This window comes from Triturus cristatus, chromosome 10 (genome assembly GCF_964204655.1).
Source record: "Triturus cristatus chromosome 10, aTriCri1.1, whole genome shotgun sequence".
In the NCBI taxonomy this organism is placed as follows: domain Eukaryota; kingdom Metazoa; phylum Chordata; class Amphibia; order Caudata; family Salamandridae; genus Triturus; species Triturus cristatus.
Genome location: NC_140593.1, coordinates 549,999,241 through 550,024,671, shown reverse-complemented (window position 1 = coordinate 550,024,671; position 25,431 = coordinate 549,999,241). Strand labels below are relative to the sequence as shown.

Sequence of the window (25,431 nt, the reverse complement as noted above, 5' to 3'; positions counted from 1 at the left end):
CTGAGAAGTCCAAGGTTACCATGCTACTAGTTACAGATGATGCCTAGATGGCAGGGGTGGAGCTGTTCCCTACTCACTTACACTTCAAAGGGCAGCACACAGAAAAAAACCTGACACCGGCCTTTTGTCACCCAACTCTTCTTGGAGCCTTGGCAGGGGAAGGGAAGAACTTTCCAGAAGCAAATGTAGAGGTAGCCCAGGATATTCCCCCATGTCAATGGCTGACGAGTATTCGACCCTACAAACACTTCTTCAGTGCACTCCTGAATCTTTGGAAGACTTCAGAAGGACTGCCTGGACCCTTAGAGGACTGCTCTGATGCAACCAGAGGACTATTCTGCTGTTTGAAGGCCTGCCTTGCTACTTGAAGAAGAACTGGGCCATCTCCTTAAACCCAGGACCACCAAAAGTGACTCCAAGGCTAGTTGGCTGTGAGCTACAGGTACATAACAATTTTAGGAGACCTCGAAGACTGCACCTGGCCTCTGCTACCATGAGTCTTAACCCCCAAATCATACCCTCCCAGACCCTAGACCCATGGAAGTGATAGCTGCCTAACCCTAAAACTCAGGACTTAAGAAAAAAAAATTCACCAAAAAGTGCTCTGAGAAGCGACAAAAGATCAGGAACTATCTGCCAACTGTGTAGATCTTTCAACATTTCCCAAAGAAACAATTTGTTGAAATAAAAAATATGTAAATGATTTAGAAAAAATAGCAATTGGTGACAACTTTTTGATCTATAATTTTTGTCACTCAGGTTAATTTACAAAAGCAATATACTGTTACATCAAATAGACTATTCTGGTTGAGGGAATATCTAGGATATTTGGATTCATTTCTTGCACGCTGGCATAATGACATTTGAATATATTTTAATTCAAACAAGGGAACCCGCAAGGTAGGAAGGACCTTGGGTAGCAGTTAGTTACCGAGAACAAAAGGTCCTTCAAAAACACAATAAAGTGACGATAAATATAGACTAGAATCAGTGCTATATGAATTATGTCCAGCCTGACAACTGATTTAATGAATCAAAACAATTTCAAAAAAAGTAAACGCACAGTAATACAGTGGGACCTAGTCCTGCGTCCTACATAAACACAAAACAATTACAAATGGACACACACATTTCAGGCAAAATTAAAGTAGCTTATGGCCAATACAGATAATAAGGGCAAGCTTTCAAATAAACAGTTATTGCACTTGTTTAAACACATTGGTTTAACGTGCACACTGTTTAAACAAGTCGGCGATGTTTCGATCCATTAATTAATGCTAGGATCATCATCAGGATGGATATTATACAAGCCTGAAATAATACACTGCTTTAAAGCCAACACGTAGGAGTTCTGTGTGAGCTAGGAATGGATTCGGGCAATTAACGTGGGAGCTCACGAGGAGCTACAGGGCACTGTGACTGGCGATCCTAGGCTAAAACCGGTGACGGTTTTGGCATTCTTCCTTGGATAGGGAATTAGGATGACCCTTGGCTTAGGATGGCTGGGTAGAGGGCTAAGTGTCGATAACACTTGCAGCCGGGTTGGTGGTGATTAGTCCTTAGCCATGGTGCTCGCGATCGTAAGGATGGGGGAGGATCGGTGAGGGTGTTTACGCCCGCACTAAATAATTAAATGGCAAGGCCTTTACCGGTACACATTCCCCCTTAGTGTTGTGCCCAATCGGAGGCAGCCCGGAGGGGGGTTGAACAGGATAACATCGGCCATAGTGGAGATCTCTCCGCGGGGCACACCAGCGCCGGGGCCCATATCTTCACCTTGCCTGTGGCCATTTCCTGAGACAGGAAACACCTGGTGCGATCAAACAGTAACCTCCTTGTGTGGCCAGGCTTAACACCTGCCTCACAAAACATCAAAAAACTTGACCTAGCAACATCACAATTGACCCAGCACAATCATTTTACAAGAGGGTCACTGTGGAATTTAGGCCCTAACTCTATCACCACCCAAAGAATCCTACAGAGTGGAAACTTTTTTGAAAACTAGACACCAGGGCAGTGTGACTTTTGTGAAGCCCATCAAAACTTCCTACCCGAAGATTTGAAAACCTCATGCTTTGGCTAAAAAGGCACACTTATGAGAGAGAAAGGTCCAGAGTCTGGGGGGATCAACAACATTTCTACTACCCAGCATTCCCACCTTATCCCAACAAAAATTGTATCACACTCGTCTGACTCAACCGACCAACTTTGACACAAACTCCTCCAAAACACTTCATGGAGACAAAAAAAATTAGAGAAAAATTACTCAGTTGGGCGATGAGTTAATTGGGGATTTTGGGCCCTGCATCGCCCGCCTCCTGGAGAAACTTACCATACCCAGACATTTCTGAAAACTAGACACCCACTGGGATTTCAGGATGGTGTGACATGGATGGATTTCACAACCTTTTTTGTTGCCTTGAAGACCTTGCAAACCTCAAACTTTAGCTAAAACACACATTTTCCTCACATTTCTCTGAGTCAAAGTTCCAGAAATTGTAGGGATCCACAACATTTCTATCACCCAGAATTCCCACATGACTACCATCAAAAATTGTACCCCACTTGTGTGGCTAGACCTATCCCCGTGACACAAAATACACAAGAACAAGACTTTGAGATATACCATTTCACCAATCGAAACTGCTCTTTTTTTCCATGTGGGTAGTTGTGGAATTTAAGCTCTGGCTTTTCACCCACCCAAGAAAACTTATAAAACCCAGACATTTCTGAAAACTAGACACCTCAGGGACGTCCAGGGTGGTGTGAGTTGTGCAGATCTCACTTTGTGTTTTATCCATAAGCAGTTGCAAACAATGGCTAAAAACACACATTTTCCTCGCAATTCAGTGTGGGGGAAGGTCCGGAAGCTGCAGGGATCCACAAACTTACTACCACTAAGCATTTCCATATATATCTCAATTAAAATGGTACCCCACTTGTGTGGCTGGGTCTAGGTTTCTAAGGCCTTCTGGGTAAGAAAACTTAATGGGACCCATGCAAGTCACACCAACATGCACTCCACTAGGTGTCTAGTTTTCAGAAATGTCTGCGTTTGGTAGGTTTCCCTGGATGGTGGCCCAATCCGGGTTGGGATACCCTCACCCCTTTTTGCTCAAATGGAGAATTCCTGTTGTATAGTGGGCTTTCTACCACCCCTGGGGCAAAGATTGGTGACAAACCCCAATATACATTCAGGGGGGGCAGACAGACTATATTGACTCCCTTTAGGGTGGGGCATGGCCACACCCTTTTCTTTAAAAGAAAAGAAAAATAAATTCCTGGTGTCCAGTGGGCTTTCTGCCCACTCCTAGGGACATATTGGAATCAAACCCCAAATCTGATGCCCACAAGGGGTGAGGGATGCTGGGAATACTGTATTCTCCCCTTTGGGTGGGGACATGACCCTATGTCAGCGTGGACCAGCCCACCCATTTCCAAAATAAATCCATGGGGTCCAGTGAGCTTTATACCCCTCATCTACTTCACCCCTACAGGGGTGCTCATTGGGGGCCAACCTTACACTCTTTCTCCCGGAGGGGGTAGAAAGACTATACTTTCTCCCTTTTGGGGTAGTGCATGGTCCTATTTCAGGGCCATCCGGCCTCCTTTTTTACTTAATATTTAATTCCCTGGTGCCTAGTGAGCTTTCTGTCCACAGGTGGCAGATTGGAGTAAGCACCCCCAATTAACCCCAGAGGGACAGAAAGACTTGCTGTTCCCATGGGGGTAAGGGCCCATGAACTGGATGGCCATTCCCCTCATTTAAAACAATCCCCAGTGTCTAGTCACCCTCATCCAGCATCACCCTCTGAGGACAATTCCAAAGCAGGGATCCACTAGAGGCTGAAATCTTGGGAAAGGGGAGAATCTCCTCTTTCAACAAAACCCCTCTAATCAAAAAATGGTGTTCATGGGGCTAAGATATGCTGCTGAGTGCCATTGCCAGTGAAAGTTAAAGGAGCCTTCGCTTTTACAGTACTGACTGATCAGTGCACCACACAAGCTGATCATCTTTACAAAAAAAAACAGCCTCAGGCTGTTTGGTAGCTCTTCCCCAGCAGCACAACTTGAAAAATAAAAAAGGAAATCCATCTGGTGCCTCCACAAAAGGGAATCCTTGTCCTGTGTGCTTTTACATGGCTATCCTATCAACAGCAACTGGTTGTGAGACCTCCTGACGTGGAGTTCACGTCAATACTGCCCAAGGGCTTAGTAATGAGTCTGTTGGTTTTGTCCAGAATGGCAAGCTCAGGTCAATGGAACCATGAATTTTGCCTGAAATTATAGGAAAAGGGGTATATGTATCTTGTCTGCAATTGGATCAGCACCCTCTGCAGTGATCTTTAAATGTGTTTGCCTTGTATCATCGTAATGTTGCGCAAGCGCTAGATTGAATATTGGGATGGATGTAATTTTGTATGTTAATGCTGGATGGATGATATTTCATTTTTTTTTGCCTGTTGGAATACATATTGAGTTATTGAATACAGTAGCAACAGTCTAGCTAACAGGATACATTTCATCGGTTTGGCCAAGCCAAAGATATGAGTGGATATGTTTGCTCACTGGGTTAAAGCATCTTCTGCTGGAATCTGCATGCAAACTACAGGTTTGAAATTCAAATTCTAGGAGCCTACCTTAGCCTTTTCTCTTTATGATGGTGGAAGAGTTGCCAACTTGACTTTGTCATAAATAGCATCTTTATTCTTGACTTCCTAACCAATGGCACATTGTGTTGTGGGACTTTTGATATTTCCAGTTTAAGTGTGGGTCTATATTCTCCACCTTGAAAAGTGATGTTGACCAAAAGCCCCAAAATTGATTAAAAAGCCCATAATGCCTTGGAACTCGGTGTTAGTGGTGATAGTAATTTTGATATTTTTTTCCAATATGTATGATGTTATTTATGTCTGTATTATTTTTAAATTCAGTAAAGCTCCATCATGTAACATTTCAACTACTTCATATTTCTTGGAGGCCATGGGAAAAGTGGCTTTCCATTGCGGTAGGGCAAGCCAAGGCAGGGAAAGCGGAAGGAAGAAACTAAAGGAAAGATGGGAGAAAGGAAAGAGGGACACTGAGGGATCAACACAGCTTGGTATTTACTGACAGCTATAATGAAAATCCATATATATGTGATTTCCTCAACAAGACTGTATTTTGTTTTGCAGGCAACTTTCAAAGGCTGGATGGATATAATGTATGCAGCAGTGGATTCTAGAGAGGTACGTAACCCACTTCATTCTTTCTGATTTCAGTCTGACAGCTATGTTTCAGGGCGTAAAAGCTGACTTGACTTCAAAAGGAGCATGGCATCCCCTGAGATTTCTGAATGTATGCCAAGCACCTGTCACACAGTATTTTGTATATGCATAATCCTCAGACATTTTCATCTAGCATATTTTAAGGATAGGCAACAATGATCTACAAGGAGGAAATAGGCAGTGACAGAAGAAAAAAGGACAGGGTGTTATGCATTACCTTGAGAAAGAATTAAGTAATTTGCCATTGCAGCAGATAAAATGTTATGTTATGGTATTACTTTGATTGTCAGTTCATAGGTTGATTGCCCAAGTGAATTGTCCAATTACAATTGTTAAACAAGACCCCAAATGACCAAATTTCCATCAAGAGCAACCAGAACTGTTGTGTTGTGTGATCATGTGCAGTAAGACTCACCTGGTCCTCGGCAGACTCCTTACGACATTACGTAATCATTTGCAATGTGTCTGGGTGTGTTCAATAATGTTTATGACAATGTGTTCAGGGAACGGTTGCATGCTGAAGAATAAAGGCATGTGCTACTGAGCTGTATGTGTGGTGTAGTGATTTATGTGCTCCAGAGTAGGGGTGGATGTGACAACTGGTGACCAGGGTGGGATACGAGCCCCAAAGAAATAAGAACTGCTCTCCCTGAGGGTTTGCCGTGGTCCAGCAAATGGCTCAGGCATGCCACATGTGCCCCAGGAAGCAATCCATATTGGCATATGTGGAGTCAATGCTCTGCTCCAGCTCTTACCATTCCTCAAAGCAAGTGAAGGCCCTATCGAGAACACAGTCAGAAAGCCCTCCAGAAACCTAGTGGTAAGGCCAGAATAAAAGATACTGCGCTACTGCATAACACAGAGCCATCATTCACACAAAGCAGAAATGCTGAAGGTGCAAAAAAGTGCTAAAGGCAGATATGACCAGGGGTTAAGAGACACTAAAGGCAGCAACATCCAGGTACAATGTACAAAGATGATAGCAGTGATGAACATGCGCGAAAGACAAAACTTTTACTCATCATTAAGAAAGAAGATGACACCAGACAGCACCAGCCTCGGTGCAATGACCCAGACGTAAGCACATGAAGGATGCTTGCAGAAGGTGCAGCTCCAAGTGAGCAGCGACTGTTGTCAGGACACCAAACTCTCAACGTCAGTAAGTCCCAACACAATTTACGATACTGCTGTGTTTCTGAAACCTCCACCACCATTCGACACGGCAAAAAAGCAGAATATTGGCACCAGGTGGACTGCCTTGATCAAAACGTTCAATGACTATATAGATGACAAAAAGATTATCAAATACTTGAAGAACCTTGCAGGTGACGGAGTAAAAGAAGTGCTAAAGGGACTATCACAAGCTACTGAGGTATCATACTGTCAAATCAAAGAAACGTTGAAAGCCAAGTTCAATCCAAAGCCTAAAGTCGACTATAAAATGCAAATTTTAAGCATGAAAAACTGCAAGCTGGCAAAAAGATGGACAAATTTGTCGAAAGACTTGATGCCCTCATCAAGCATTGCAAGTTCAGTGAATTCAATGACGAAGAAGCAATGCGTCTCTGAGTCATCGATGTTTGCCTCTCTGATTCATTCAGACAATGCATGATGTGAGAGACACTAAGTCTTGGAAAGGTACTCAAGGATTTGAGAGCTGAGGAAGGGGCAGACGACAGGCTGCAGATATGGAATCTGGAACATCCCAGAATGCATTGATGGTGAGTATGAAAAGTAAGCAGAAAATCAAGGTGCATGACCACATGATGATGTCCCTGAAAAAAAGAAATTGTGTTTCCGATGTGAATTCTCATTTCCACACAAGGATAAATGTCCCACCGTTGGACATACATGCAAGAGCTGGGGTAAAGAAAACCATTTCATGACAGTCTGCAAAGCAAACGAGAATAGTAGGTGTGTCACAGCAAGAAGAGAAAATAAGCAACACAAAGTTCTAGAAGCATTCTAGTCATGCCCACAAGGCCAAACAGCGACATCAATTGAGACAAGTAGAGACTAAACGAAGTTGATCGTCTTCAAATGAGTCTTCCAAAGGCTCTTCAACATCATTATCGAGCAACAGTGAAGATGGATGTACAATGGTGTAGTCAACTGCAGAACGATATGCACATGTAGGATTGGCTGCTTGCATAGAAGAACACAAGTTAAAGTGGGATTGTCACGTGAAGAGATCAAAGTCATTTGGACAGTGCACTTAGATCAAGCTAAAAGTGAATGGCTTCCCTCTAACTTTTATTATAGACAGTGGTGCATCAATCAATATCATGCTGGCAGAAAAATATAAGACACTGTCACCAGTACCACATCTTACACCATTGAAAACAAAGTTGTACTCCTGGGCTACTTTTACCCCATTGTAAAGTCATTTGCAGCGACCATGAAGCATAAGAAAATGACAGTACAAGCACCAATTCATTTCCACCCAGGTACTTCTACGAGTGCATGTCTACTTAGTTTCAGCACTGCTGCTGACATGGGATTGACATCCATCAACTACAACCTTAATACACATTTTGTAATAGTAAGTCAATTCCCGTTGTCGTTTCACGGACAGGGAAAACTAAAGACAATGAAGGTGCAACTTCACATTAATGAGGACATTCATAATGTGCACTACTGGTCCAACGCCATGGGTTTCGCCCATAGTGGTTGTGCAAAAAAAGGACAGTGGGGTGTGGTGCGCATTTGTGTTCATATGCGGAGAACATTGTAGCATTGATGTCACCAAGAGAGCCCTCAGAGACCAAATGTGGTTTCCTCGCCTTGATGAAAGAGTTAAGAAGGAACTGAAAGCATGTCACATGTGTAATTACTTATCTCCCAAGACAACACAGCATCCAGTAAACATGTCTGGCCTTCCTAAACAAGTGTGGGAGAAAATTGCAGTTGATTTCTTTGGACCTTCAAACAATGGCCGTCATATCATGGTAGTTATTGATGAGTATTTATTGTTTCCCTCAGTGAAAGAATTGTCATGGACCACTCATGACAAAGTCATTGAGAGGCTGGATGACATTTATGCAACGTGGGGTGTTCCTTCCATTCTTAAGTCTGATAACAGTCCACCCTTCAAAAGCACAAAGTTTAAGGACTTTCTTAATTGCTTGAATGTCAAACAACAGATAAGCACAACTCTGGCCACAGGCAAATGGCGGTGTTTAACGATTTATGGGCACCCCGAAGAAAGCAGTTCAGCATGCTGCACTAGAAGGAATCAATCTCAAGTCAGGCCCACGTCCAACCCGCAAGCCTATTGGTCAATTCTCCATTCTACAACAGGTGAAAGCCCTGCCACCTTCCTGTTTGGGATAGCCATTTGGGAACAAGCTACCGCAATAGACCACAAACCGTGTAATAGACACTGATGAGATTCATGTCACATACACTTCTCGCAAAAGCAGGATGAAAGCCTATGCAGATAAGAACAGATGCACACAGGACACAGTTTTTGAAGAAGGAGACTGGGTCCTAGTCAAATAAAAACAGAAATGCAAGACTGAAGCTCCATGTGATGCTGATCCATTGATAGCTGTGATGACAAGTACAGGACATACGGTGACCGCTCAACGTCTTGGAAAATCCACTATGAGTGACTCGTTACATTTCAAGTATCTGCCTCGATGTTGGTCGGCTCCAGACCTTATTAGTGAGACATAGCCACCTGAGTGCCGGAGTCAAGCATCTGAGTCCACATCTATGATGCCACATGACAGTGCAAATTCTTCAACTCTCACGACTCGATCTGGAAGACTCTTGCGAACACCTCTATGACTCATTGAGGAACTCTTTATGTATTTATGTTGTCCCTACCTTTTATTTAACAGAAGGGGAGATGTAGTAGTACGCAGCTTGGTGTGTGGCGTATTCATTTATGTGCTCCAAAGCTCTGGTGGATGCGACAAGAACCACTGCGAAAATGCCTACCTCATTTTGTTACCTGATATTGGTCAGTGAAATAATGCATTTTAGTGAACACATAGAAAACCCTCCACCCACGACCTCATTGTAAAATGTATTTTCTGGTTTATCTGAGTGGTGTAAATTACTTATGGACGTTAATTGCCAAGCCATGAAACTGAATAGGTGTCCAGGACATGTAATAATTGAGTAAAGCAAACAACTGCATAATTTAAATTGTATTGATAAACGAGGCAGAGTAGAGAAGTCATCGCTTTTCAGGATCAGTCTACCATTTTTTACTTGCAATGTTTCGTTATATAGAGCACAGGCTTTTCCAACCAAGAAATTAAGCTATGTACCTGAGAGAAGTTCTTAAAAGAATAAAGATAACCAAAGCACCCAAATATACTTGAAAATATGATTTACTATTTAATACTCCCGTAGTCAAATATATGGGGTGAATACATTGGCTCACAACCAGCAAATGTGCAAAATGTGTTATACAGCTGAGATATTCAAAGTGAGAACAGGAAGGTCATGAAGGAACACTGAACTGCAAACTTTCAGGGAACTGATCCCGTTTAAGGGAGGACGGAAGTTGAAACGTGTTTTTTCTTTAGATGTGTTTTAAAATATACAGAGGCCTGGCATGGTTTTAAACATCCTCTGAAAGTATTACCATGACAGTGCTTCCTGCATGATGCTTTGTGTCTCTTGATCTCAGGATTCACCCTTCCTATCTTGTCCCTAATGCCAAAACAGATTAAACAATCCCAGGGTCAGAAATCCAGGAAGTGGAATTCAAGAGGGTGTCCTTGCACCTATTTCTTTTCAAAAGTATGTTTGACTTCATGGAGTCAAACACATTTATTGTTCACATATTCACTAACCTGGTGGAAAAAATGCATGTACCAAATTGAAACAATATCTGACAGGGTGCTCACTGAAAGGCAGTTGAAGCTACCAGTCACCATTAGGCTTGTGATGGTTAACATATATCCAAGCAAATCAACCAAGGTTTTGTTGAACAATAAATATTAAAAGCCAAACAATATTCCAAACATTCATACCTGATATAAAAATACAAACAGTAAAAGTGCACATTAGTTAAATACGAAAAACTAGTGAATGTTATATTGTATAATATTTAATTGCAAAACATTGAAAATAGCCTTTGTGGTGTTTATCCCCACCAATTGTGAAGCTTAAATTTATGAAAAATGTTAAGGTGTTTAAAAAGTCTAAAGTACCAGCTGGGCTTTGTTGTGCTCTTTAGAAATGTAATGGGTTGTTTATCAAATAGTTTGAGTAGAGCAGTCAGGGTCATTTAGGAAAATTGTTATTTTCCATTAAGAAACTATGAATCATTGATCACATGAATAAATAACAAGAATAAAGCTGTATAAGAACCTCTGAACGCCTCAAAGTCTCCTAGATTATGATTATGAGACTTTTTCAATAGTTTGGAAGCCTGAGAATTTGTTGTTCTTCCTGAAATCACTCAGAAAGATGGAACTTGTTATCCAAAAGTATGGATGTTTAAGGGAAGTCGTGATTGATAACACTTAGATCACTCTGCTGACCTTGAAGTCTCAAAGCGATCTTCTTGTCCATGAGGGCTGGATGCAGATGGTAGGAATGAATTACAACAGAAGAGCAGCAGTAGGCATTGCAAATCCATTTAAAGTGTTGAGCCGTCTGTGGGCTGTTTAAGACAACTGCGCATGCATTTTAGACATTGGAATTTTATTGGCCTCTGGATAGAGTGATTTACTAAATTGCATATTTATAGTTAATGAACTAACAATTGCCTCTTTTAAAGAGAAGTGGAAATGGTGCCCACATTCTTGATTTTTGTGCTTTAGGTATTTTATTTTTCATATATTGTTTTTTTTTTTTACAAAACGGATGCCTTTCTGGCCATCTCAGAGTGTATTTCAAAAGGGGTAATAAGTGGAGATCACAGAGGAGCAGCTGGGAGAGGTAACATTTCTATAGAGCAGGCATTCCCAGCATAGTTTCTTGAGAGACAGATCCACACCAGATTTACAGGATATACATAAAGAATGCATGCAGTGAATCTAAGTGGAACTCATTGACCTAGTCAGTACACCAAAATATTGAAGGCCCTTTATGAATTCTTCAGTGTTATTTTTAGTTTTTATCCGATTTTTTCACAACCCTGCCTAAGCAAACACAACAATGACATCCACCAGCTCCTCATGGGGTTTTATAGTAAAATATGGGGCCCAGTAATGAACTGCACATATATTGACTGCAGACTACAACCTACTAACATATCAGCAGAGAAAGCATGCCTAGGGAAGTATAGATTTACTATTCTGAACTCTACATGTATTTCCTTGACAGTATGTTGTTGAGATATAAGTGCATTTTGATCTTAAAACAGCTTAACATTTTAGGAGAACTGCATAATCTAAGAAAACTTATGGTTACATGTATTGGATACCATCCATATTGGATGGTCTTTGTTTAGGCTCAGTATTAATGAGCTTTGACCTGACCATGACTTTTCACTGAACAAGAGCATGTGTTTGGAAAACTCTTGAACTAACAACACAAATAATCATCTGAGTGAATCAGATGTTTTCTAAATTTTTGGGATTCCTAGGATTTTTTCATTTTCAGTGCTCATTAATGAGGACACTTCTGTGATGGGGAAGGTTTCATGAATCCCCATATATCTTACAATAGTCCTGAAAATCTAGCATGGATCAGGCTATGTCGTGCCAGTGCTCGACTTCCCTACTACAGAGGACTAGACAGTCTGTTTTTTTTCAACATTTTCATAGCAAGAGGATACAATTACCAGAGAAAAACAAAAGCTGGAATTTTATGGCAGAGACGTTATAATCTTCTTCAGAAAACCTTTTCTCCGTCCACCCACACTTTCTCAGATTTGCTAATGAAATCCAGGGATTCTGAAATCTATGTGACCTTTAAACATGTTCTAGAGACTTAAGCCTTCCAAATGTGATTTCTGTTCCATGCTGGAAAATGATTCTTACTTAACCAGCAGATTGACATATTTATTTAAGGATATTTATATGATTCCATGCTTATAGATGCCTAGGGGGTTATTTACAAGCCCCTTTCACCGCCGGTGCTTTACTTTTTGAGACTCACCAGCGGTGCAGTGTGCGTGACTTTTCGTGTCCTTGTAAATATGGGTCCTTTACACGCAGCACTTTGCGTGAAAGAGATGTTCCATGGGTGTTGCTGTGGGTGTTACAACGCAACACCCATGAAACCTGACACATTCCCATATTTACAAGAAATCGTAAACCTGGGAATGCGTCAGAATGCTAGCCTTCCCCAGGGGATGCGTAGGGAGGCGCAATGAGGAGAAATGTTTTCATTTCTCCTTGTTTTTTTCTCTTTCTATGTGTGCTGCATTATGCAGCACATATAGAAAGAGGAAATCACCTCTTGTGATTTTTTTGTGTGCAGGAACATGTCCCTTTCTGCACAAAAACAATCATCGCCGCAAAGCAGGCACACTTGCGTCGGCGCAAGTCAGCCATTTGTGCGCCAGCACAGGGGGGAGCACAGGGATCCATCATATCGTTGAAGATATGACGCATCCCTGTGCTTTGAAAGTGACTCAGAGCAGCGCAGCATAATGGCTTGCGGCACCACGCTGATTCACTTTGTTGTAGATAAGGCCCATTGTTTCTATTGGTGTTTTCCATTCTTTTTAAAGCAAGTTATCATAATGTGGTAGTTTGAAGCCATGTTTTGAATGTTATCATAGATAAGTCTGTTTGCCCTAAGGGCTTTGGCAAACTATACATAAGATTCACAATTTGGAGGAAAACAAAGAAAGAGTCCCGGAGCAATCAATCCTGTTACCCCTGCTAAGTCTTGGGAGACATCCTTTTGCTGTACTTCATATTCACACATTAAAGTATTAGTCATAACCACAGCAGAACCACTAGTCTGCTTCTTTTGCCCAGTTCATGGATTTGTTGTAAAAATGGGGAACAGCATCGGCAAATAGAAGTTGTGCCCATTTTGCTTTTGTTATTTCCGCATTATTACCATTTTGAGCTTGCACTATGCCATTGAAATCTGCAACAAGTGTAAATGTTAAACCGAAGCGACTGCAATTTGCATTCTTATCTACATCAGCTGTAGTGCAAATTTGTCTGCTAAAATTGTGTGTATCTGTTTTTCCCAACCACCTGAACACGAGGAAGCCAGTCCTTCATTATGCAAACCCTTTATATTTCTCTATGCTTCACTCACCTATTAAAATGTCCAGCTATCCACATCTCTGTCTCTTTTTCCATATTTTGAGTGTACCTTTTCTCTCTCAGGGTAGCTTTGCAGATACTTGAGTAGTTCTCTATTGGTCTGAGAAAATACAGGTAGGAAATGCATCAGTGTCCATGAATGCGCATCCTTTCCTTTTAATAAACCAGCTGCCAGATTCTCTACACGGTGTGAGAACGAATAATGCTCTGTTATGTATCATGCTTTAGTGGCGTATTTTGAGACTGTGAAGTTAACGTTTTTTTGAAGAGTGATGTGCTGTTAACATGCTGATTGTGTTGTTTTCTTGTATTATCTCTTCATTGTAGCAAAAGGATGAGCAGCCAACCTACGAATACAACAAATACATGTACCTCTACTTTGTGATTTTCATCATTTTTGGCTCTTTCTTCACATTGAACCTCTTTATTGGTGTCATTATTGACAATTTTAACCAGCAAAAGAAAAAGATAAGTATTGAATGTGTTTATGTCCTAATATTCACAGTGGACTTTAAAACCTCTCTTGGAAGGGGGAGGGGTGCCAGGCTTAGTAGTTTTCCTAACTCCTTATTCTATGATTCTATGCATCTATCAAATATGTGTACAGTGTCGAGATGAACAAAACACTTTGAACATATAAGAGCCATTCATTATCGTCTTTAGTGGTGAGGAGTCAGCCACAAGAAGTGTCCTTTCTTTGATGTACCACTGGTAACACAAACTGGTTATTTGTTTGAATTTTTGTGTAAAGTGAACCTTTTTTTTTTAGAAATTTTCTAACGGATGTACAAAAAGGGGTGACAACAAGTCTTAATGTCTTAATGTCATGCCTTACTTAATTCAACCTCGTGGAGTTAAGGTTTAATCTATAAGTGATCAAATGGATTGGGATTTCACAGCAAGGTTTTTCTGTGTTTTTTTGTGTACAGTTTACTGAAAATCTAGAATGGTTTTAAAACCAGTTGAGTGGGTAAACTAGAGTTTTGCATGCAGCTGGGACACCACCATTCCTGCACACATATCTGACAATCAGAGATTTGAAATCCAATACTGACTCAACCATAAATCATTCCAAGGTAAATAAACTGAGTACCATGGAGGTGTTCTAGTAATAAATTAAATGAGATACTTGAGCCTTGATATAATGAAATGTGTAATGTGCTCTACACAGACACTCATCTTTTTACTTGATAAATGATTCAAAGTGCCCCCAGTGTATTAAAAACAATGAGAACTCCCCTCTCTGCTTATGGGTGCTACGCATACTGCAGAGTAATGTAAAAAATTACCAGGTGGAGCAGCTATTATGTATCTTTGTGATATTTCCTTTGTTATGTCTATAATCATTTCCGGTGACAGTTGTATCAGTCAACATTCAATGGGACACACGCTATACCATCTTAGGTGTGGTTCAGCGCACATTAACTAATGCGTTGCAAGAATCCTAACACAGAGATACTCCTGTAGTAGATTCGCAAACCAACCGAGAGAAATAGGCATCTGCTGTGGTATTAGATTTCCTAAAGTAATTATTTACGCAATAAAATTATATTTGGGAGGAATCAGGGCTGTGTATGCGCCGCAAGAGCTTTTTCTGGCGAGGAGCTGGTGGTGGTCCCATGGTTGGACTCACAGAGCTTCCTCCACCTTGGCGTCCTGCTGGGGAACTGAGATCTGAGCGTATGAGGGTCAGGTATTTATAGACTGATATCCCATTATCACTCAAGTCCTAGGTCTTGAATACTGGTAATTCAATCTCAGCTCATCTATGATTCTGTCATAAAGCCTTATTCAAAATAGCTTTCTGGTAGAAACTTGTGTCAGGCCTGTGTTTAATCAGTTGCAGCATTAGAAATCCTCTACTTTTATCAACCCAGGGCCAAGACTGGTGGTAAATTATAAGCGACTTATAGCAGGGCCTTGTCTTCTTACAATATCATTTTATGCTCAGACCCATATTATTGACTACATAACATTATTTTGCTAAAAAATAACTGTCACTATTATTGTTGCACTTAGGTGGCCAAGACATCTTTATGACAGAAGAACAGAAGAAGTATTACAATGCAATGAAGAAACTGGGGTCCAAGAAACCCCAAAAACCTATACCAAGGCCATCGGTAAGCAAACACATTTGCGTTATTATGACTAACCTTGCACCTACTGCACAAGAGTAAATATATGCATTCCAAATGTTTCATCTTTGCCTCTTTTTAAACATTTTATTCATAAATGAGGAATACCAAGGTCTGTAACAATAATAATAAACACAATGTTCATTGTATTTCAGAATTCATTGCAAGGATTCTTCTTTGACATTGTAACAAAGCAAGCTTTCGACATCATCATTATGATTCTCATCTGCCTTAACATGGTCACCATGATGGTGGAGACTGATGACCAAAGCAGGGAAACAGAAACTCTGCTTTACTACATTAATCTTGCCTTTGTTGTTATTTTTACTGGAGAATGTCTACTCAAGATTGTGGCTCTTAGGTACTACTACTTTACGATTGGTTGGAATATATTTGACTTTGTTGTCGTCATCCTTTCCATCGTTGGTAAGTACAGAATATTCAAAAAGTATTTTTATTTGTGAAATTTTAACTGAAATAAGTTAAAAGCAACATTCTTTAATATGATGACAAGAGTTGTCCATAATACCAACTTCTGAATATGCAGACTCTCTGGGCATTTATGTACTCATTTGTGACTTCTTAAACATTTTTTGCTGGAGCATAGATGTATAATTACTCTGCCACTAAAAGGATTAATTCTTAAATCTGTCTAACTCAGATCCTATTTCTAAAAGCATCTTGCATTCTCCTATATTGAGCAAATGAAGGCGAATTGAAAATCTCATCTGTGTTTCCTAAATCGATCCAGCTACAGATATTTAGTGGGGCATATTTATGAAGAGATTTTACATCATGTGCGACACAAACCCAAAATGTGAGTTATCAAGCAATGCAAGCCCACTTTGCGTAGCCCTGAGTGACTTGATAAATCAGGAGTAAAGCAGTGCAAATCGCTGCGTTGTGTTGCTCTGCCCCAGGGAGACGTTCCATGGGCTTTGCGCTGGGGTTCCCGTGCAACCCCCATGGAATTTGACGTAGCCCCAGATGTGCCATTACTGGTAGACCTGGGAAGGCTCCTAAATCCTACGCCTTCCCAGGGGAGGCGTAACAAGGAGAAATATCTTTATTTCTCCTCATTACTTCCACATTCTGCAGCACACATTGATAGAGGAATATGCCTCAGGAGATTGTTTTTGTGCAAGAAAGTTTCCCTTCCTGCACAAAAACAATCCTGCTTGCAATGGAGGTACCTTTGTGCCATGGCGCAAGGGTTCCTGCAATGGCCCTAAGCAGCCCATTGTGAGTCAGTGCTGGGAAATGGATAGGAATCTACCATAGTGGGATAAATATGGTGCATTCCTGCCCTTTCGCTCTAATGCAGCGCAGTAAGGTGACCTGCTGCGCTACATTACTTTGACATAAATATGCCCCTTAGTGTTGCCTATGAGCATATTTTACCAACCCTTAGATCAGGTTCAGAGAACCTGCTCAAAATTAAGCATGGGTTAATACTAGCTCCTGGATCTCAATTGAGGAGGAGTCAGTACAATTCTGTCTTTATTCACTAGCCACCGAGGAGTGATATTCTATTTAGCATAATCACCGGGAGAAGCTAATACACAGTTTGAAATATGATTATCAATTTGAATCAACATATTGATGAAATAAAGAGAAAACTATTAAAACCCCAAACCACAAGGCAATTTGCAGACTTATGGTTTCCTGTTATAGTTCCTTTCACAAGCTACATTTGAAACCACACTGTTGGATGTAAGCTCCTCAGATGAGGGATAATAGCAAAGCTCGAGGATCTTGGAACACATTTCCTTGACTCTTTTGTGATCCACAAAAACTGTATTTCAACTAAGTAGGACACAAAGTAGGTATTTATGGATATCTTTAATGTCTCCTGAAATCTATCCAATGTCTGTATAGGTAGTTAAGAAAAAAATATTCACAAGGGCAGAAAAGACATACACAGTTAAATACTCAAAGTGGCTCTATCTATCACAACAACATATGAACAGCCAGGCTACACCACAGCTACAATACCCCAGCTACACCCTCTGAAGATACTGTGGTCATGTTCTTCCTTTGGATCACCCAGTAATAATATTCAAAGTTTCTTCATGCTGCATAGTGTGTTGATAATATTTCCTAAGTGAACTAATAACCAATGGGTGCCAACTGCAGCATCAAAAGCAGATCAACCGAATCGATGAGAGCCAGAGGGAAGTCAATATAGCAGATAACTAAAGTGATGTTGGTACCGAGAGTAGAAAAGAGCAAGATTTTAACATATCTTCAAAAGTGCACAAGTGAAAAACAAGATATTTTCATAATTTGTTAGTCATGGAAGGAAGTTACCTAAGTAACATTGCACTCCGATGTAGCTCAATCAGAGTGCGATGGGACCTCTGTGCCTGAAGCACAGTCAGACTGGGGGAGGGCAAAGTTCAGGATGTGAATAGAAAATGATACTGAAGAAAAGCTTGGCTCATACCCCCTATGACCCACTGGAAGATACACAAAGATACAAAAATAACCAGTTTGGCCACCTGGAGCTTATGCAGTTTGGTTAAATGTGTTTAGATAGATACATTCCCAGGAAGGCTAAGAATCCTTCTAGCAACATTGTTATGAGAGAGCAGGTACTGTGGACCTTTACCCAAGGGTGGATAGCAGACAACTGGTACTATTAAACATCTACTGCTAAGGAAAATATGCAATAGCAAGGGTTTGAGAAACGATAGTTGACTTATATCCCATGGTAGCCTACTAGTACTGGAACCCATTTGAATAAGGACATAAATCATGAAACATTAATCAAACCTCATATTTTGCTGGCAAACTCACCCTGTTTGGGATTACAGAAAAACAGAGGCTGGTTTAGCAACACCTTGAGCATTTCAGTTAGTGCTAGTAAGAGCCAGCAGTGAGGTTCCTTCCTACATAGATCTCTGTCCTGGAAACAAAAAGTGCTGCAGTGATTGCTGCTTTTGCTCACATTGTTCAGTTGTTCAGTGGAGTAAGTATAAGTACCTCTGTGCAACCTGTTCATCATTACTTTCCAGGTTGCTGAGAACAGTCAGCTGAAAGACTTAGATACATTTAAGTATGTATACTTCATAAACTGTTGTATTTTCATGCCCCCTCTCTCAAGGTAAAACTGTCTATAACTGATTATCTCCTCTTGACGTCCATCTTTCACCATCTCCCATCATAGCCTAGCTAACAGATCTTGTATTGCACGGGATTGTGCCCTCAGTAATATCCACAGCAAAATCAAAATGTTCCCTATTGACTGAAAACTAACCATGGAACTACATTACTGTTTAACCAACCCAGTTCTGATAAGTATGTTTAAGAAAAAACTAAATATAATTTATGCATCTACACTGAGGTGTTGGTTTTAGTACTATTCAGTTGAAGTACTGACACTGTTTTTGCAAGATTACCCCAAGGTTTTAGACTGATGCTGCTGGTGTTTCAACTCTGTAAGTGCACTAAGTCCTGATAAACAGGCCTCATTGACAGTGCTCTGTCCCTGTAAAAGGTATATGTCTAGTTGGCTCATCCAACAAGTATATGGTACCAAGGGTACCCATGGTATTTAGGTTAAAGTGTCCCTCGTGGACTGCATTACTTATTTTGCCATGAAGAGTGTGACAAAGCAACGCATGACTGACATCTTGGGCAGAGAGAGGAAAGCCATTGCCAAACCAGTTTTTCTGTGGGCGTGTAGTCCCCAGGTAGCCACATCTCCGGGATCGGCTAGGGAGCTCCACACACAAAGACAAGGGTTCTGAAAAGTTGGTAATAAGCAGAATGGTACTTTCTGGTCTTGCTATATGCCATGCTTGACAGGATGTGATCACTAGGCAGGAGGTGACCTGGTAGCCCATTGGCTCATAGTTGCCACATCCCCCAAGAGCAAGAACTGGGCATATAAGTGGCACTCGTGACACCCAGACCCCAGATCACATTTGTACTGGAGAGAGGAACAAAGAAGGACTGCCCTGCTATTTTCTAGAGCCAGTAAAGAGAGGCTGCTGCAAAGACTGGACTGCCCATGCTGCATCTTGGGCAAGCAAAGAAAGGACTGTGCCTGTGGTGTCCCACTGGAGGAAAAGTCAGCCCTGAACCCGAGGCAGAGAAGATGGCTTCAAGGTTCAGTTAGCTGATTCCCTCTTAAAGCCACAGGACCACAGTAGCTGAGGACACTTGCTCTGCCCTGCTGAGTTGGTAGCCAAGATTGCCTGACCGCTGAAGTGCAGCCTGGGAGGCAAAGTCTTGACCCTCAAAAGTTGTAACGAGTTGGCTGGACCCAGTAGAGTTGTCGGAGTGCAGTCTGGTTACCCAGCAAGGAAGTTACTGCTAGTTAAAGGGAACCACTGGTTTCGATGTAACTAGAGATCTGTGGACCAGTGGCAACTGTTAATTGACTGCATCTCCACAGAATTTGTGAGTCATCCACCTCTGTGGCCAAAGTCGCCCCACCACATTCATGGGCTCAGGAGTGGCCCAAGGAAGACCCCTGACACGGGCTCAGCATCCTTGGGCATCTTCAGCATCCTGCATCCCTTGCATCAGGGCCACTCTGTTGATGTCTTTGGGGGTTACTCATAGAGACTGAAACTGCACTGGAGACTGCTTTGACTGTGAGGTAACTGTATAAGTGGACCTTATTGGTCCATGTGGCTGGCTCCCTGTTGGAGTTGGTCACCACAAGAGGGCCTTTATCAGGGCCAACTCCTCCACTAAGGCGGAGGAGTGTCACCCCACTAGTTGTAAAAAGAAAAAGAAAAGCATAATAATGCAACATTAATAATGTTACGTTATTATCATTTTCTTCTTCTGTAAGGAGCAAGCCAGGTTGGGGTGGGGCTGGGCTCATCACAGGGAGAGGAACTGAGGTAGGAGGAGTGGCTGCTTCTGCACCACAAGTGTGCATGTTAGTTTGGCCAGCAGTGTCAGGCCATCCAACCTGCCATTTGCACTTTGCATGTTCTACACTGGCTGTCTTGTACAGCCTGAGTGGAGATCATGCACAGTCTCCCAGTCCTCATCTGAGCGCCAACCAATCACGATGCTGCTGTCATGGAGACAGCAGCATTGTGATTGGCTTAGGGGAACCTAAAAGCCTGTGTGCTGCCTGGAGCCAGAACAGCGAGGACGGAGGAGAAACTGCCGGCGATGACAAGGTAAGTCTTTTTTTTTTCTAAACACCCACACCTCCCTGCCCCCGCCCCCTCTGCCACTGTTCCCTACCAGCCATCACTGGTCTTTATAGATGTTTTCTGGTTCTGGTTCTACACAACAACACTTAACACAAAAAGACACACAAATGTTTTGCGAATAAAGTATAAATCTATATACAATTGACCAATTATCTATACAGCCTTTGTTCTATAGAGATTTTAACCATCACGTTTTGAAATAAGCAGTACCTCTGATTCTTTTGATTATATACAGAGCATTTTTGATTTATAATTCAGAGGCTAAATCCATATAGATTTCTACTGTATTCGTACCACATTTGTGTGTCTTTTTGTGTTGAGTGTTGTGTCTTCAGTGTATGCCTATAATTGCATTTCAATTGTATTGTTGAAAAAGCAATTGTTTATCAACACAAAGATAATAAACAAGAAAGATTTTTTTTTTGAAAAATAAAAATAAGATTCAACTTTTTCTAACCAGAGTGTTTAGGTCATCTGGAGTTTGGTATAACTGTTGAGTCTGAATGGGTATCAGTTTTGGCATTTTGGTGTTGGTTAATGGTATATTGGCCTGGCCTTACTGAATAGGGGCCAAACCCTTTCTTGTTTCATCTCAATCAAGGCATAGGTCCTTAAAAGTTTGTCGAAACTTGCTTGCAGTCACTCCCATTAAACTCTACTCCCGACCCCTGAACCTGATTATCTTTTTATTAAATTATCACTGTGGGTAATAACCAGACAGCACTTCAATTCCAGTTCCTATCTTACTCCTCAGCTTAATTTGCAAAAAGTGCTGATATCCAAAGTGGTTCTTAGGAACCTACTGCCAGTGCTGCGGAATACCAAGGTTGCCGAAAAACACTGCCTAGTTCTGAATCCAGATCATGCCTCTTTATTCCACCACTCTACACTTCTTGCTTTGTCTCATTCTTGCAGCTTTTTTCAGCCCTGCTTTCTGCCTAAATCATTGTTTTTCTGTTCCTCTCTTCATCCTTTGTTCCATCTATTCTGCCTTTCTCTTTCTTGCTTAGGTCAAATTCTGATGATGAAAAATTAATTCCTCTTTTCAAATACGAGTACAGGTGCCCACCACCCATAGCCAACAGCAAAAATTAGGCACTGTCTGACTTGATTTAGGTTAACATCTATATATTACTTTGTACCGACGACTGAATATGGCATACCCTTTACTTAATACCTGTACGTAGAACTGAAATATGGAAATGAAGGTCTTTATGTTTATCTTGATTGGACTTCCTTTTACAAATCAATAGTGTTATACCGCTCCCATACTTCCATCTGATACACAACCCTCAGAAATGATCAGTATGATACGATGCGAGGCTGGGGTTACCAAAGGAAGGAAGCGGGTAGACATCAAAGACTGTCAGTGCAGGAAAAGCACAGTTGGCCATGACAGCATGCCTCTCTGACCTCCATTGTTTATACTTCTCTGAGGTACAGAGCGACATGAATGTCCAATGAATGCAATTAAGGAATTGTGAATATGATTTTGCTTGTCAACAAAACATTTTCACTTGTGGTAGAAAGGAGCAAGTGACATTTTGCATCATTTTTGCTGCTTTTGTGATAGACAGAGGGCAAAACTGATTTTTCTTTAATTCACATAACATAAAAAAAATTCTCCCACTGCAAAAATTTAGAAAAATTGTTAAATAATTAAAAAATATATATAAACATGTATTGCTTATCAATTGTTTAATGTGTCTAATACAGGTTTTACCAATGAAAGAACCTGATCTATGACTGACTTCTGTTTAAGAAAATGAAGTACAATGGTTTCATGATAAGAAACTGAGCAAATTGATTTTGCCTCAAACTTAGGTTTTATCATCGCCATTTACAAAATGCTACTTGTTTTTCACTTATTACACTAAGATAGAAAGAAACCATAAATTAAGTTTGCTACATTTTTGTCTGGGGCAAAAAGTCTTATTCTCATATTTACCCTGCTTGCTTACTTTCTAGCATGTAGACAGCAAAATTGTTCAAAAGAGCATTTCCTCCATTGTGCACTAGTTCAAAGTTTTGAATTTGAATTGCTCATTATGCTACTTGAGAATCCCTCCTGATTCCTTCTCCACTAAAACACTGTTCATTTCTGTTTCAGGAGTTGTACTTTCTGACATCATTGAAAAATGGTTCGTCTCTCCTACACTCTTCAGAGTCATCCGTTTGGCTCGGATTGGCAGGGTGCTCCGACTTATCCGTGGAGCCAAAGGAATCCGCACTCTTCTCTTTGCCTTAATGATGTCACTTCCCGCTTTATTCAACATTGGCCTTCTACTTTTTCTTGTCATGTTCATTTATGCAATTTTTGGGATGGCCAACTTTGCCTACGTGAAGAAGGAAAGCGGAATTGATGACATGTTCAACTTTGAAACTTTTGGCAACAGCATGATCTGTCTCTTCCAAATCACGACATCTGCCGGCTGGGACGGTCTTCTCAATCCTATATTAAACAGTAATTACCCAGACTGTGATCCAGAAAAGGTTAACCCGGGAAGCCCAGTCAAAGGGGATTGCGGAAACCCTTCTTTGGGGATATTTTTTTTCGTCAGTTATATTATCATATCTTTTCTTATTGTTGTAAACATGTACATAGCCATTATCCTTGAAAACTTCAGTGTTGCAACTGAGGAAAGCACAGAACCTCTGAGCGAGGATGATTTTGAGATGTTTTATGAAGTTTGGGAAAAATTTGATCCAGAAGCGACTCAATTTATTGAGTACGCAGAACTGTCGAACTTCGCTGATGCACTGTCAGAGCCTTTACGCATACCAAAGCCAAATAAAATAAAACTTATAGGAATGGACCTACCCATGGTCAGCGGTGACAGGATACACTGCCTGGACATCTTGTTTGCATTCACCAAAAGGGTGCTTGGGGAATCCGGGGAGATGGACGCGCTCAAAATACAGATGGAGGAAAAGTTCATGGCTGCAAATCCTTCTAAGATTTCATACGAGCCAATAACGACAACGCTCCGAAGGAAACAAGAGGAGGTGTCTGCTAGTATGATCCAGCGCGCCTTCCGGCAGCACCTGTTCCTCCGCTCCGTGAAGCAAGCCTCTTTCTTGTATCGTCACCGAACTTCCGATGACAATATCCTGGAGGAAGGAGCTCCCGAAAAGGAGGGCCTTGTTGCGTTTATGATGAACGAGCACTACGGAAGGCCGCTGGACAAGACGGAATCGGCGTCTTCCACGTCATTTCCGCCGTCGTATGACAGTGTCACCCGAGCCACCAGTGACAACGGCTACATGCAGACCACCAGCAGAAGCGACGACATTATGGATTATAAGACATACACCGACACCGATAAGGAATCTTTTGTTTAATTCTTGTTTTCAACCGCGTTGCAATATTGTTTACAGAATGTAAATTATGTTACTGCACAGCCAGAAAGGCAGCCTTCTGGTCTAACATCCTCACTCGTAAATTCCTGGAAACTGACACATTATTACCTTTGGCCCTGCTACTCATTTTTTGCTATATATATTTGTACCTGGAAAAAACGTGCGGGGTCACAGCAGTTATAACAACAGTGTGATTACAGAAAGGCCGAACTGCACAGAGGTTAATGCCGAACTGTAAGCAAGTAAATGCAATGTATTTCTGCAGACTGATCAAGCGCACTGCATACGTTCATCAGAGGTCTTACCCACTTTAGTGTTTAGTTATGGTTATGTACGACCTTGCATTCTAAAGGAACATGGAATATCACACGCTGCTGTAACACAATGTACCACTGACTGTATATGTTATGAATGGTCTTTCATAAATTTTATTATATTTGATATTTTTTTACTTAAAAAAAATAATTGTCTCTTTTTCCAAAGGAGGTGGGTAGATCCGTATACAGAGCTCTCTTTATTGTGTACACTGAGAGCGTTTGTCGCTTCTGTATATCTGGGAATGGTAGAACCATTACTGCTCGCAGGTGAAAACTGTTACTGCGCATTTTATCTGTTTATTACACTCTGACATGTCCCATTTGGGAAATGTAATTGCCTGGCATGAGTTAATACAATGAAGCCTTTACTAGGGAGAGGGATCAATGGCACAAGGAATATATTTGACCCTTTCTACCCTGCAAGAATTTAGATAGTTAAAGACAGTTCTTGTAAAAAAAAGTATTAATAAAAACTTGTAAAACAGCATGCAGCGTGTTTCAAAAAGCATTTTGTATATTGAGGAAAGCCTTATAATGAAAAATATGAATGCTTTTCTGGAGAATAAACTGGGGATTTGCATATTTTCAAAGGTGGACTGGTGATCTAAATTCAGCATTCATGAGAATTAATCTTAGGGCAGAAGCACTAAGCAGTGTGGTGTGGCAGGAGTGGACAATGCAGGTAAGAGCGGTGGAGCAGTGGGGCTGATTGGGGGTGGGGATTCGACAGAAGACCATGAGGGAAAATTCAATGAATTCTTAATTTTCTCTCGTCGTCATCTGTCAAAATCACCCCCCCCCCACCTAGCCCCACCTCTCTTACCTGCACGGGCCGTGGCTGTGGGGTGGGCCTGAGAGACACCATGATTCAGTAATAGAAAGCTAGTTTCAGAGTGTGTATTGGTATACGTGCCTGCCTCCTCCCAGTGCTGTTTCTTGATATAAGCCACATATGAGTTAACAAAATATGC

The 25,431-nt window shown here is 41.3% G+C and overlaps 1 protein-coding gene across 6 annotated transcripts in view; it reads left to right on the top strand.

Annotated features, from left to right (window-relative positions):
- The window catches only part of LOC146789704 (sodium channel protein type 5 subunit alpha-like), a 975,168-nt gene extending 950,221 nt beyond the window's left edge, over positions 1–24,947 (top strand). For 5 of the 6 annotated variants that reach the window (XM_085632035.1, XM_085632032.1, XM_085632036.1 and 2 more), the window contains exons 23-27: positions 5,175–5,228; positions 13,793–13,933; positions 15,481–15,585; positions 15,756–16,026; positions 22,894–24,947. In XM_085632035.1, the coding sequence (XP_085488161.1) occupies positions 5,175–5,228; positions 13,793–13,933; positions 15,481–15,585; positions 15,756–16,026; positions 22,894–24,125 (1,803 nt within the window). In that variant the 3' untranslated portion in view covers positions 24,126–24,947. Of the gene's footprint in view, positions 1–5,174; positions 5,229–13,792; positions 13,938–15,480; positions 15,586–15,755; positions 16,027–22,893 lie in introns of all 6 variants that reach the window. The other variant, XM_085632037.1, reaches the window with a different exon arrangement.
- The last annotated feature ends 484 nt before the right edge of the window (positions 24,948–25,431 follow it).